Source organism: Neoarius graeffei, chromosome 4 (assembly GCF_027579695.1).
Source record: "Neoarius graeffei isolate fNeoGra1 chromosome 4, fNeoGra1.pri, whole genome shotgun sequence".
NCBI lineage: Eukaryota > Metazoa > Chordata > Actinopteri > Siluriformes > Ariidae > Neoarius > Neoarius graeffei.
Window position 1 is genome coordinate 28,921,092 of NC_083572.1, and position 14,452 is coordinate 28,935,543.

Consider the following 14,452-nt stretch of genomic DNA (forward strand, 5'->3'; position numbering starts at 1 on the left):
ATTCCCAAACACTTCCATTTTCTTTTAACACAGCTGACAGTTGACTGTGGAATATTTAGGAGCGAGGAAATTTCACGACTGGATTTGTTGCACAGGTGGCATCCGATCACAGTTCCACGCTGGAATTCACTGAGCTCCTGAGAGCGACCCATTCTTTCACAAATGTTTGTAAAAACAGTCTGCATGCCTAGGTGCTTGATTTTATACACCTGTGGCCATGGAAGTGATTGGAACACCTGATTCCGATAATTTGGATGGGTGAGCAAATACTTTTGGCAATATAGTGTATATATACACACACACACATTTTATTTATATTTTTATTTATATATCTCATATCATCTCTAGCCGCTTTATCCTTCTACAGGGTCGCAGGCAAGCTGGAGCCTATCCCAGCTGACTACGGGCGAAAGGCGGGGTACACCCTGGACAAGTCGCCAGGTCATCACAGGGCTGACACATAGACACAGACAACCATTCACACTCACATTCACACCTACGGTCAATTTAGAGTCACCAGTTAACCTAACCTGCATGTCTTTGGACTGTGGGGGAAACCGGAGTACCCGGAGGAAACCCACGCGGACACGGGGAGAACATGCAAACCCCACACAGAAAGGCCTTCGCCGGCCCCGGGGCTCGAACCCAGGACCTTCTTGCTGTGAGGCGACAGCGCTAACCACTACACCACCATGCCGCCCTTATATATATATATATATATATATATATATATATATATATATATATATATATATACACACACACTAGTGCATCTCAAAAAATTAGAATATCATGAAAAAGTTCCTTTTTTTCATAATTTAATTCAAAAAGGTAAACTTTCATATATTCTATATTCATTACATGTAAAGTGAAATATTTAAAGCCTTTCTGTTTTAATTTTGATGATTATGGCTTATAGCTCATGAAAATCAGAAATCCAGTATCTCAAATTATTAGAATATTCCCTAAGATCAATCAAAAAAAGGATTTACAATACAGAAATGTCCAACTTCTTAAAGTATATTAATTTATGCACTCAATACTTGGCTGGGGCTCCTTTACCATGAATTACTGTATCAATGAGGTGTGGCATGGAGGTGATCAGTCTGTGGCACTGCTGAGGTGTTATTGAAGCCCAGGTTGCTTTGATAGTGGCCTTCAGCGTATCTGTATTTTTAGGTCGGGTGTTTCTCATCTTCCTCTTGACAATACCCCATAGATTCTCTATGGGGTTCATGTCTGGCAAGTTGGCTGGCCAATCAAACACAGTAATATCATGGTCAGCAAACCATTTGGTAGTAGTTTTGGCACTGTGGGTAGGTGCCGAATCCTGCTGGAAAAGGAAATCAGCATCTCCAAAAAGCTCGTCAGCAGATGGAAGCATGAAGTGCTCTAAAATCTCCTGGTAGATGGCTGTGTTGACTTTGGACTTGATAAAATACAGTGGACCAACACCAGCAGATGACATGGCACCCCAAATCATCACAGACTGTGGAAACTTCACACTGGGCTTCAAACACCTTGGATTCTGTGCCTCTCCACTCTTCCTCCAGACTCTAGAACTGTGATTTCCAAATTAAATGCAAAATGTACTTTCATCTGAAAAGAGGACTTTGGACCACTGAGCAACAGTCCATTTCTTTCTCTCCTTAGCCCAGATAAGACACTTCTGACATTGTCTCTGGCTCAGGAGTAGCTTGATATTAGGAATGCGAAAGTTGTATCTCCTTTCTTGAAGATGTCTGTTCGTGATGGGTCTTGATACACTGACACCAGCCTCAGTCCACTCCTTGTGGACTGTTCTTGAATCAACTTTTCTTGACAATCCTCTCAAGACTGTGGCCATCCCTGTTGCTTGTGCACCTTTTCCACCCTTTTCAGCAATGACCTTTTGTGGCTTACCCTCCTTGTGGAGGGCATCAGTGATCATCTTCTGGACAACAGTCAAGTTAGCAGTCTTCCCCATGATTGTGGTTGTGTGTACTGAACTAGACCGAGAGATACACTGTGTTCATACTGTTTTACTCAAACTTGAAATGAAATATTCTAATATTTTGAGATGGTTTTTTAAAAAATGTTTTTGTACTGTATGCCATACTGATTAAAATTAAAATAGAAAAATGCTTGAAACATTTTACTTTGTGTAATGAGTCTATAATATATAACATTTTCACTTTCTTAAATAACTGATGGAAAATATTGAACTTTTTCACAATATTCAAATTTTTTGAGATGCACTAATATATATAAATAAATCAATGCTCGAAAAACCTCATGTCCGATCATCCAAAACGACTAAATTCTGTGCCAGGACGAGTAAAACTTTAATGGTAATCATCGGATCAGATGACAAAAGTTAGTGCTAGCAAACTAAGCAACACATGCATGCGCGCATTATATATATATATATATATATATATATATATATATATATATATATATATATATATAAAATATGCACACACACACACGTATGTTTGTGTGTGATATATATATATATATATATATATATATATATATATATATATATATCACACACAAACATACGTGTGTGTGTGTGCATATTTTATATATATATATATATATATATATATATATATATATATATATATATATATATAAATAAAATATACACACACACATATAAATACACACACACGTATGTATGCATGCATGCATGTATACATATATGTGTGTGTGTGTGTGTATATATATATATATATATATATATACACACACACACACAGCACTCAGTATTTGGCATGGGATTCGTATCAAGATTCGGAAGTTACAGGACGATCTGAGGAATAAGGAGAAAACCAAATTGGCTAAAGCTATTTCATTTAAACATACAACTACAGTTTTGGACGAGGGTGGAAGGTTACGTGGAACTGGCTGTGGAACAAAGAGAAAGGCTCGACGTTTCAGACTGAGACCGAGGAAAAGGCGTAGATCGAAGAAGCGAGTAGGGAGGTTCTATTATGCAGACTCAGCACAGGAGAGGAGTGCTACTCTTGAGTCGGGGTCGGAAAACAAATTGGATCTGGAAGCAATTAACTTGAGTGAGAAGCCGCTGACAGAAGAACAAGTGAAGTTGTTACGAAAGGGTCCAGCATTCTGCCCTACTCCGAAGGATCTCAACTGGCTCATGGTCCAGGAGGACTGGGACAACTTTGAAAGGAGGATGAGGTTGAAAGTGTTCTTTCACAATAAAGAAAAGGAAAGTGCAGACCCTGAGGATGTTCACATTAAGGAGTTCCCAGTTCCTAAGAAGAGCACGTGGAATCCACCTACCTCCAGTCATCCTGAGCTGGAACTCTTCCTCGCTAAAGTCAAGGAAAGTATATTTAATCCACTTTAGAAAACCTAAGGACAATCTATCTAAGGGAGAGCGATTAGCGCTAAAGGAACTCAAATTGGATAACCATAGAATTATTCGGATACAAGATAAAGGTTTTAGGTTCGTAATGCTTGATAACTCTGAATATTCTAGTAAGATGCTGGGACAATTACAGAATCCCCTTCATTATAAGGAGCTTAATTTCGATCCTACAGATCTACATCAGGGTTTCTGCAGGCTTGAACAAGTTCAATTTAAGACTTTTTAAGACCTTTTTAAGACCATAACAGGTTAAATTTAAGACTTATGCCGCACAGAAAAATAAAGAAAATTGGGAGAGCCTGAATTACTTTCAAAATAACAAAATTTATTATCATTCACCAATGAACTCATTACATCCCTAGGGTGCACTCTTGCATTAATGAGGAACTAAGTTGCAGTGGAGCCAAAGACATCCCGCAAATCACTTGAGGATGAGGCATTCGATTCCATAAGGTTTGTGTGTTGTAACGTTACAGTTCACACGGAGTTAGCTGATACACCGTCTCGAGATGTGCTTGGACCTGACAATGGTGAACAAAATTGAGTGATGGCATGCGATTGTTGCAGACTTTTATGGGCAGCCTGGTGCTTCTCCGCTTTCACGTGCGATTCCAGTGCCTTTACACCCAGGGTGCCGAGTTTGAGTGTTCTTTTGCACAATGTGCAGTACGCCTCAAACGGATTGTTTGGTACACGTTTTAACCAGTCTACGAAATAATTGCGTTCAAGCCAGCAGTCGTTAAACTTGCATTTGCCCATTTTGCTACAAACTAGGGCTGTGCGATATGGGAAAAAATGAATATCCCGATACATTTTCTCCATTTCACAATATACGATATATATCTCGATATATTTAAATCTCCTCTAAAGGACCCCATGAAATCTAACTTTTACTCTTTACTGTTTTCACTACAATCCCTGCAGATTATATAATATTCTTGGTTAACTTTACAGGTGGTTTTCAACAACACATTTTAAATTTTCATGTTCGTGATTAATCACAATTGAATTGAAATAAGACTATTTTTATTCAACAAAGATGTAGCACAAACTGCAAAAACAATCTTGAAAATTGCAACAAAGGGGCAATACAATACAGAGCTGCTCAGAGCTCAAATCAATAAAGTGCAAGCTCAACACTGAGAGACATTTAGCCTAAATAAGAAAAGTGCTCCTTCATTAAATTATTTTAAAAAATAGATCTCCAAGCTATTAACCTGACTACTGAGAACCACTGGAACATTCACAATAGAGAGAGAGAGAGAGATTGAGGGAGAGAAGAGAGAGATCTGCAAAACATAATTTTTCTCTTTGCACACTTTTGAACTGAATGTTTTCTGGCTCTGCCTCTCAGATGTGTATAATTCCAGTATTGCTTCTCTGTAAAATGTCTGCGACCAGGCAACTCATATTTGGGATCGAGTGTGTTTAGTAATTTTTGGAAGCCTGGTTTTTCCACTATACTAATCGGGATCATGTCTTCGGCAATGACGTTAGTGATTGCATCCGTTCTAGCTCTCCATCTCTGACTCGTTTTCTCATATGGGGTGGCTTTGGAGAACGAGGCCGCTATGGTCATTTGTTTAGCTCGGGGGGGTTTAGCTTGTGGGCAAGTAGTTCAGAGTTTAAGAGACTCTTCATACTGTACCGGGTGAGTTTTCAGGTGATGGAACATATTTGTAGTGCTGCTGCCTTTCGTGATGACAGGTTTTTTGCACACTTTATAACCTGGCATTTGCTGTTCCACGTCCTCCTCGCGATATCCAAAACATGCCAGATGACTGACCCCTTATTAGTTCTTTTAGGAACCAATTCGTCCGCTTCCATTTTTAATTTGTCGCTGAAATTGACAGAGCTTACACGGTAGCCTATGCAACACCAGCGACTGCACGAACTGAGTCAGTGCTGTAAACCGGAACTAGGAAATCTTCCCGCCGGCAGTGTTGCCAGATACTGCGGACGGTTTCCAGCCCAAAATATGTTCAAAACCCGCCAAAACGCACTTAAAACCGCCCAATCTGGCAACACAACCGAAACTGGAAAATCTTCCTGGAAGTTCCTTTCAGCACCGAGATGTCGCCCGGGATTGGTTGGCGAGTGCGTGACGTTATTGTTTTCTTTACCCTTAGGCAGCCTCTCACGTTACTGCCTGAGGGACAGGGAGAAAACCACCAGAAAAGGTTTTAAACAAACACAAGTCGGAAGATGACCATAAAATACTCGATAGTTACGATATAATAATTTTATGTATCTCACACAGAATTTTCGGAGATATATCGAGTATATTCGATATATCGCACAGCCCTACTACAAACCGTGACAATCTCCCTCGCTTCTTTTAGGCTCTACTGTCTAAATGCGTGCGTACCATGCCCTGTGCCTAGACGCCGGATTCCACTGTGTCTCATTTGTAGTTTGCAGTGTAGCCTACTGATACTAAGTAGGCCTAGCCTATATGACTAATTATGAATATCACCAACGCATTTAACAAAAAAAAGCGAATGGGGTAAATGGACGTAAGGATTTAAGACTTCACAAAATTACATTTAAGACCTACAATGCAAAATATGCTCGCATTTTAGACTTTTTAAGGCCTTAAATTAGGATTATCAAATTTTAGACTTTTTAAGACTCCGCGGAAATGTAGATTCTACATTTAAGGAAGGTTAAAGAATGGGTGGAGAAATGGCACGGTGAAGGCCAGATTAGTCTTGATATAGCCCAGTGGGTTATAGACATCAAGGCCAAACCAGGTGTGGCCTTTGGTAATGTTAAAACCCATAAACTGGATAACCCACTACGTCTTATTACTTCGTGCTGTGGCACGGCTATAGAGAGACTATCTGCCTTTACCGAGTTCCATTTGAAGCCTCTTGCCCAAGGGCTACCATCATTTGTTAAGCATACTACTGATTTGCTTAACAAAATTGAAAATATCAATAAGGCGGGTCCTTTTCCCTCAGATACCCTACTAGTATCATGGGATGTAATTTCTATGTTCCCCAATATAGACAATACATTAGGTTTAACTGTGATTAGGAAAGCCCTTGATTCTAGAACAGTCCTGCAGCCCTCTACGGAATGCCTTTTGGAAGCAGTAGAAATTTGCCTTTTACACAATATCTCACAATTTGGTCAGTTTAATTTTTTGCAATGCATGGGTACTGCTATGGGCCCCAAGAACGCCTGCAGCTATGCGGATATAGCTATGGGTGAGGTCGATAACCTAGCTAAAAATGGTTATGCGATCAAACCCTTGCTTTGGCTGCGCTATAGAGATGACATAGTCGACATCTGGGTGCATGGTCAGGATAAATTACATGAATTTACGGATTACATTAACGGGTTGTACCCTACCATCAAATTTGAATTGTTTTTTTCTGAGCAAAAGCTCAGCGTATTAGACCTGACCCTGCACCTAGTTGATGGTTTCGTTCAGACAGATGTCTATTCGAAACCTACCGACAGTCACCTCTATCTCCCCCCCACTAGTTGTCACCCTGAGCATTGCAAGCGCGCCATCCCCTATAGCGTTGCGTTGCATCTCAAACGTAACTGTTCTAATGAGGGCTTTCTTAACCGCAGAAATTCGGAATACAAGAAGTATTTAGTAGATCAAGGCTATGACCCTAACCTGGTCTCTGGTAAATTTGATCAAGTAGCTTCTCTCCCTAGGAGTGAGTTACTTAAGCCTGGGGCAATTAAGCCTGAGCGTAAGGTTACGCCCTTGGTTGTTGACTTTAACCCTAACCTTCCGGATATTGGTAAGATTTTGCGGAACAGTCTCAGCTTTTTGCATTCCTCTACTTTAATGCAACAAGTATTTCCAGAGGGTAGTATAATTTCGGCTTTCAGAAGGCCGAAAAATCTTAAGGATATTCTGGCGCCTTCTAAACTCAATCATGGCGACACAGAAGTCAATAATCAAGGGCGTGAACAAGGTTGCTTTAGGTGTAGCAAAAAATGCGATTTATGTAATAACTTTTTCGCAGAGTCAAATTTTTTTGTCAGCTCCGTAACCGGAAGGAAATACAAAATTCGCCAACATCTTTCTTGTACTTCCCGCAATACAGTATATTTAGCAACTTGCCGTAAATGTAATCTCCAATATGTTGGCTCCTGTACTACGGAGTTTAAAGTACGTTTTCGTAACCATAAATCTAGTATGAAAAACAACAAAAAAACATGTGAAGTAGCCAAACATTTTAATCAGTCTCCCCATAATTTGAATGATTTTGAATTCATTTGTATAGAAACAATAGTTAACGCTGCTCAAGATAGTTTAGACTACGTGCTTCTAAATAGGGAAGCGTACTGGATGTCGCAATTGTTTACTTTAGCCCCTTATGGGTTAAACAAGCGAAAAGAATATAAATCTAAAAATCACATTCTTTTTAATAAATTTTAATAATATTGAATTATTAAATTGTGTAATTAATAGTTTATTTTTTCTTTGTCTTATTTTGAAGTGTATAGAATTCACAAATGTGTATATATAAGACCACGCCCATAGCACCATGTTTTTTTGACACAGAAGAAGGCTGAAGGCCGAAAAGTTTGTCGAGAATAAATTTTTAATAATGTTCAAAAGTTGGGTGTCAGTGTGAAATTTTTCTATTCTACATTTTACACACACACACACGATTCCAAAAAAGTTGGGACAAAGTACAAATTGTAAATAAAAACAGAATGCAATAATTTACAAATCTCAAAAACTGACATTGTATTCACAATCAAATGTCGAAAGTGAGACATTTTGAAATTTCATGCCAAATATTGGCTCATTTGAAATTTCATGACAGCAACACATCTCAAAAAAGTTGGGACAGGGGCAATAAGAGGCTGGAAAAGTTAAAGGTACAAAAAAGGAACAGCTGGAGGACCAAATTGCAACTCATTAAGTCAATTGGCAATAGGTCATTAACATGACTGGGTATAAAAAGAGCATCTTGGAGTGGCAGCGGCTCTCAGAAGTAAAGATGGGAAGAGGATCACCAATCCCCCTAATTCTGCGCCGACAAATAGTGGTGCAATATCAGAAAGGAGTTTGACAGTGTAAAATTGCAAAGAGTTTGAACATATCATCATCTACAGTGCATATCATCATCAAAAGATTCAGAGAATCTGGAAAAATCTCTGTGCGTAAAGGTCAAGGCCAGAAAACCATACTGGGTGCCCGTGATCTTCGGGCCCTTAGACGGCACTGCATCACATACAGGCATGCTTCTGTATTGGAAATCACAAAATGGGCTCAGGAATATTTCCAGAGAACATTATCTGTGAACACAATTCACCGTGCCATCCGCCGATGCCAGCTAAAACGCTATAGTTCAAAGAAGAAGCCGTATCTAAACATGATCCAGAAGCGCAGACGTCTTCTCTGGGCCAAAGCTCATTTAAAATGGACTGTGGCAAAGTGGAAAACTGTTCTGTGGTCAGACGAATCAAAATTTGAAGTTCTTTATGGAAATCAGGGACGCCGTGTCATTCGGACTAAAGAGGAGAAGGACGACCCGAGTTGTTATCAGCGCTCAGTTCAGAAGCCTGCATCTCTGATGGTATGAGGTTGCATTAGTGCGTATGGCATGGGCAGCTTACACATCTGGAAAGACACCATCAATGCTGAAAGGTATATCCAGGTTCTAGAGCAACATATGCTCCCATCCAGACGACGTCTCTTTCAGGGAAAACCTTGCATTTTCCAACATGACAATGCCAAACCACATACTGCATCAATTACAGCATCATAGCTGCGTAGAAGAAGGGTCCGGGTACTGAACTGGCCAGCCTGCAGTCCAGATCTTTCACCCATAGAAAACATTTGGCGCATCATAAAATGGAAGATACAACAAAAAAGACCTAAGACAGTTGAGCAACTAGAATCCTACATTCGACAAGAATGGGTTAACATTCCTATCCCTAAACTTGAGCAACTGGTCTCCTCAGTCCCCAGATGTTTACAGACTATTGTAAAGAGAAAAGGGGATGTCTCACAGTGGTAAACATGGCCTTGTCCCAACGTTTTTGAGATGTGTTGTTGTCATGAAATTTAAAAATCACCTAATTTTTCTCTTTAAATTATACATTTTCTCAGTTTAAACATTTGATATGCCATCTATGTTCTATTCTGAATAAAATATGGAATTTTGAAACTTCCACATCATTGCATTCCGTTTTTATTTACAATTTGGACTTTGTCCCAACTTTTTTGGAATCGGGGTTGTAAATAAATAAATATTACCTGGTTTAAATGTGTACATTGGATGTATGTGAATAAACTGAACTACGTTTACACAGTTTGTTTTCATACAGCCAGCATTATTTGATAGTCAAATAGAAATGCCAAGTTTTTATTTTCATATTTATTTATTTACCTATTCTTATTTATTTTCCCATTCTTTTATTTCAGCATTTATTTTCTTATTCTTTTATCTTGCCATTTATTTTGTATTCTTTTATTTATATTTATTTTCTCATTCTTTTTAAACATTTATTTTTTTCTTCTTTTGCAGATTTTTTTTTATGGCACTCCTGTGACTCCAAAGCCTAAGACTTTTGCACAGTAAACCCCCACCCCACCCCCGACAATAAATTGATGTGGGCTTTGCAGAAAAGTAATGTGTAAGCCACATTAAAAAATACCTGTGTGTCTGCCATGAGTCTTCAATCAACAGGATCTGGAGTAGCAGGTCCAGATAGGGCCTCAGCTCATAGGTATAGGAGTATGCCACCTAAAGCAGTCAAAACTGTCTTAATGTCACACAAGAAAATAAAAGCAAAGCCTTCTGACTGGTGTGACTGGCAATCTGCCAAAAACAACTTAAGAGGGATACTTCACCCAAAATCTAAAATATATCCATCAATACATTTGTTGTAAACATGTCTACTCATTTCTTAAAGTGGTGATGCAGCTCTGTAGCAAGATTTTCTGGTCTGAATACCAAAGAAACCCGCTCCTGCTTACGTATCCTGGAGGTGGGCACAAAATTTCAAAAACTACAATGGTGATGAAGTATATTTGGCTGGGAGGGGAATGGGGGAAGCACTCACTGGATAACGGTCTGTTCAGGGAAAAGAGATCGCTAACTGGCTACTGCTAATAAGCAAATCTGCTTTAGACACATATTGTGCGACAATACATCACGATACATATTTAAGGTTACTCAAATCGGTGAAATAATGAATCGCGATTATCATCAGACTGTGTAATCTCTTAGTTTTTCCTAGCTGGAAGTGTGTTGTTTAGACAGCAGAGGTACAATGGTGGGAGTACACGTTACTTCACCTGAGGTGCAAGTAACCCAGCTCTAATACCGCAAAAACAAACACACACACAAAAAAAACAGATCGAAAATAGAGAGTTGTTGTGCAATTGACACTTCAACTAAGTTTAACAAGAATTGGGAGCTCTCTTTTACAGACTACTCAAAGCTAAAGAAAAGAGAAAAAATAGAGGTGATGTTCATAAAAGTTTATTAAGAAAAGGCCCATTTGTTAATAACTCTGTTCATTTTTTAATAAAAAGAATATTCAATTTAATAGGCTATTATATTTTACTCCAAGCTTCAAATGTGGGTAAATTGTTGGTTATTAAAAAAATGAAAAAGATTTTCTTTTGTTAAATTAAAAAATATTTAAGTTGATGATGAATAGGGAAATAAATGTTGCCTTTTTGTAATAAAATTTTGTTCATTTAATTTTTTCCTCCAATCAAATCAACTGGTGAACTGGGTGAATCGTTACATGCCTACTTTGCTTCTTTCTAAGTAAATTATTGTGAAGGAATGAACGGATAATTAAAGTGACAGAAATGACTCAATGGCTGAGGATTTTTTTGAGGTACTATTGCACAGTGACATCCAACCATACATGTTCGAGCCAGAATATACAGAAGTGCACCAGTAAGATGACCAACAAGCAAGCAAAGAACTGTATGTCTTTCAAAACTACAGTGGTGCTTGAAAGTTTGTGAACCCTTTAGAATTTTCTATATTTCTGCATAAATATGACCTAAAACATCATCAGATTTTCACACAAGTCCTAAAAGTAGATAAAGAAAACCCAGTTAAACAAATGAGACAAAAATATTATACTTGGTCATTTATTTATTGAGGAAAATGATCCAATATTACATATCTGTGAGTGGCAAAAGTATGTGAACCTCTAGGATTAGCAGTTAATTTGAAAGTGAAATTAGAGTCAGGTGTTTTCAATCAGTGGGATGACCATCAGGTGTGAGTGGACACCCTGTTCTATTTAAAGAACAGGTATCTATCAAAGTCTGATCTTCACAACATGTTTGTGGAAGTGTATCATGGCACGAACAAAGGAGATTTCTGAGGACCTCAGAAAAAGCGTTGTTGATGCTCATCAGGCTGGAAAAGGTTACAAAACCATCTCTGAAGAGTTTGGACTCCACCAATCCACAGTCAGACAGATTGTGTACAAATGGAGGAAATTCAAGACCATTGTTACCCTCCCCAGGAGTGGTCGACCAACAAAGATCACTCCAAGAGCAAGGTGTGTAATAGTCGGTGAGGTCACAAAGTACCCCAGGGTAACTTCAAAGCAACTGAAGGCCTCTCTCACATTGGCAAATGTTAAATGTTCATGAGTCCACCATCAGCAGAACATTGAACAACAAATGGTGTGCATGTCAGGGTTGCAAGGAGAAAGTCACTGCTCTCCAAAAAGAACATTGCTGCTCATCTGCAATTTGCTCAAGATCACGTGGACAAGCCAGAAGGCTATTGGAAAAAATGTTTTGTGGATGGATGAGACCAAAATAGAACTTTTTGGTTTAAATGAGAAGCATTATGTTTGGAGAAAGGAAAACACTGCATTCCAGCATAAGAACCTTATCCCATCTGTGAAACATGGTGGTGGTAGTATCATGGTTTGGGCCTGTTTTGCTACATCGGGGCCAGGACGGCTTGCTATCATTGATGGAACAATGAATTCTGAATTATACCAGCAAATTCTAAAGGAAAATGTTAGGACATCTGTCCATGAACTGAATCTCAAGAGAAGGTGGGTAATGCAGCAAGACAATGACCCTAAGCACACAAGTCATTCTACCAAAGAATGGTTAAAGAAGAATAAAGTTTCATGTTCTAGAATGGCCAAGTCAAAGTCCAGACCTTAATCCAATTGAAATGTTGTGGAAGGACTTGAAGTGAGTAGTTCATGTGAGGAAACCCACCAACATCCCAGAGTTGAAGCTGTTCTGTATGGAGGAATGGGCTAAAATTCCTTCAAGCCGGTGTGCAGGACTGATCAACAGTTACCGGAAACGTTTAGTTGCAGTTATTACTGCACAAGGAGGTCACACCAGATACTAAAAGCAAAGATTCACATACTTTTACCACTCACAGATATGTAATATTGGATCATTTTCCTCAATAAATAAATGACCAAGTATAATATTTTTGTCTCATTTGTTTAACTGGGTTCTCTTTATCTACTTTTAGGACTTGTGTGAAAATCTGATGATGTTTTAGGTCCTATTTATGCAGAAATATAGAAAATTCTAAAGGGTTCACAAACTTTCAAGCACCACTGTATACTGAGCCAAATAACTGAAGTTAGCAACAACATAAGTAGCTCGCAATATTACGTGATTATTTACCTTTGTGGGAGCAACCTTACTAGCCATCTTACTGGTAGCTGCAACCCCAATTCCAAAAAAGTTGGGACACCAACACCTAAATAAAAAAATAATGATGATTTGCAAATCATGTAAACCCTATAATTAATTGAAAATAGTACAAAGACAACATATCAAATGTTGAAAGTGAGAAATTTTATTGTTTTTTTTTAAAGTATACATGGTCATTTTGAATTTGATGTCAGCAACAAATTTCAGAAAAGCTGGGATGGGGCAACAAAAGACTGAAAAAGTTGTGTAATGCTTAAAAACTAATTTCGTTAATTGGCAACAGGTTAGTAATATAATTGGTTATAAAAGGAGCATCCTAGAGAAGCTGAGTCTCTCAGAAGTAAAGATGGGGATGGGTTCACCACTCTGTGAAAGACTACGTGGGCAAACAGTGCAACAATTTAAGAATAACGTTCCTCAATGTAAAATTGCAAAGCATTTGGGAATCACATCTATGGTACATAATAGCATGAAAAGATTCAGAGAATCTGGAGAAATCTCTGTGTGCAAGAGACTAGGCTGAACACTGACATTGGATGCCGGTGATCTTCAGGACCTCAGGCTACACGGCATTAAAAGCAGACGTGTCTGTAGTGGAAAATCACTGTATGGGCTCAGAAACACTTCAGAAAACCATCGTCTGTGAAAACAGTTAATTACTGCATCCACAAATGCAAGTGAAAACCATATATAAACAATATCCAGAAACACCATCACTTTCTCTGGGCCCAAGCTCTTTTACGATGGACTGAGGCGAAGTGGAAAATTGTCCCAAGATCTAACGAATCAAAATTAGAAATTATTTTTAAAAATCATGGACACCACATCCTCCAGGCTAAAGACAAGAGGGACCATCCGGCTTATCATGCACATCCAAATCGAGCTGCTGTCGGTAATCGAGCTGAAGGTCCCAGCAGGGTGCCAGAGAAATCCAATCGTACATGCACACAATGAAATCGGGCTATTGTGTGAGGTGCATTGTGCACCCGAGCCACAGGTGGTGCTACACGCCCCATCGTGTTGGTACACTTCCGGTTGTCGTCATGAAGAAGTGCTATTCAAGAGTGTAAACAAAGTTATCAGTTCCGTGTTCTCCATTGCGCGTTTTTCTCCCGTCCATGAATTTTAATATATTCAACTCCTTAAGCTGAATGAGCATGAACTGTCTCCTCATTGCTCCAGAAGTGCACGTTTCTGCTTGCCTGTGGTAGTGGGGGCGTGGTCAAGCGCCGGTCTGTGACAGGAGGGCGGAGCCAGGGAAGGTGAGTGGCAGAATCACGACACCTGACGGTAATTAACCTGTGTTTGTGTGTCTTCCCAGTAACCTCGCCCTATTTAAGGAGGCAGAGGGAGAGCAGAAGGGAGAGCTCATCCCAGGACTAGAACACAGCACGCGCGTGTTTCTTTCTCTC

General features: G+C 39.1%; 1 protein-coding gene across 8 annotated transcripts in view; it reads right to left on the reverse strand.

The window, feature by feature from the left end:
* Positions 1 to 14,452, reverse strand: part of LOC132884962 (probable ubiquitin carboxyl-terminal hydrolase FAF-X) — a 289,340-nt gene that overhangs the window by 42,688 nt on the left and 232,200 nt on the right. For all 8 annotated transcript variants that reach the window (XM_060919101.1, XM_060919095.1, XM_060919100.1 and 5 more), the window contains one exon: positions 10,025 to 10,113. In XM_060919101.1, coding sequence (XP_060775084.1) covers positions 10,025 to 10,113 — 89 coding nt within the window. The remainder of the gene's footprint in view (positions 1 to 10,024; positions 10,114 to 14,452) is intronic.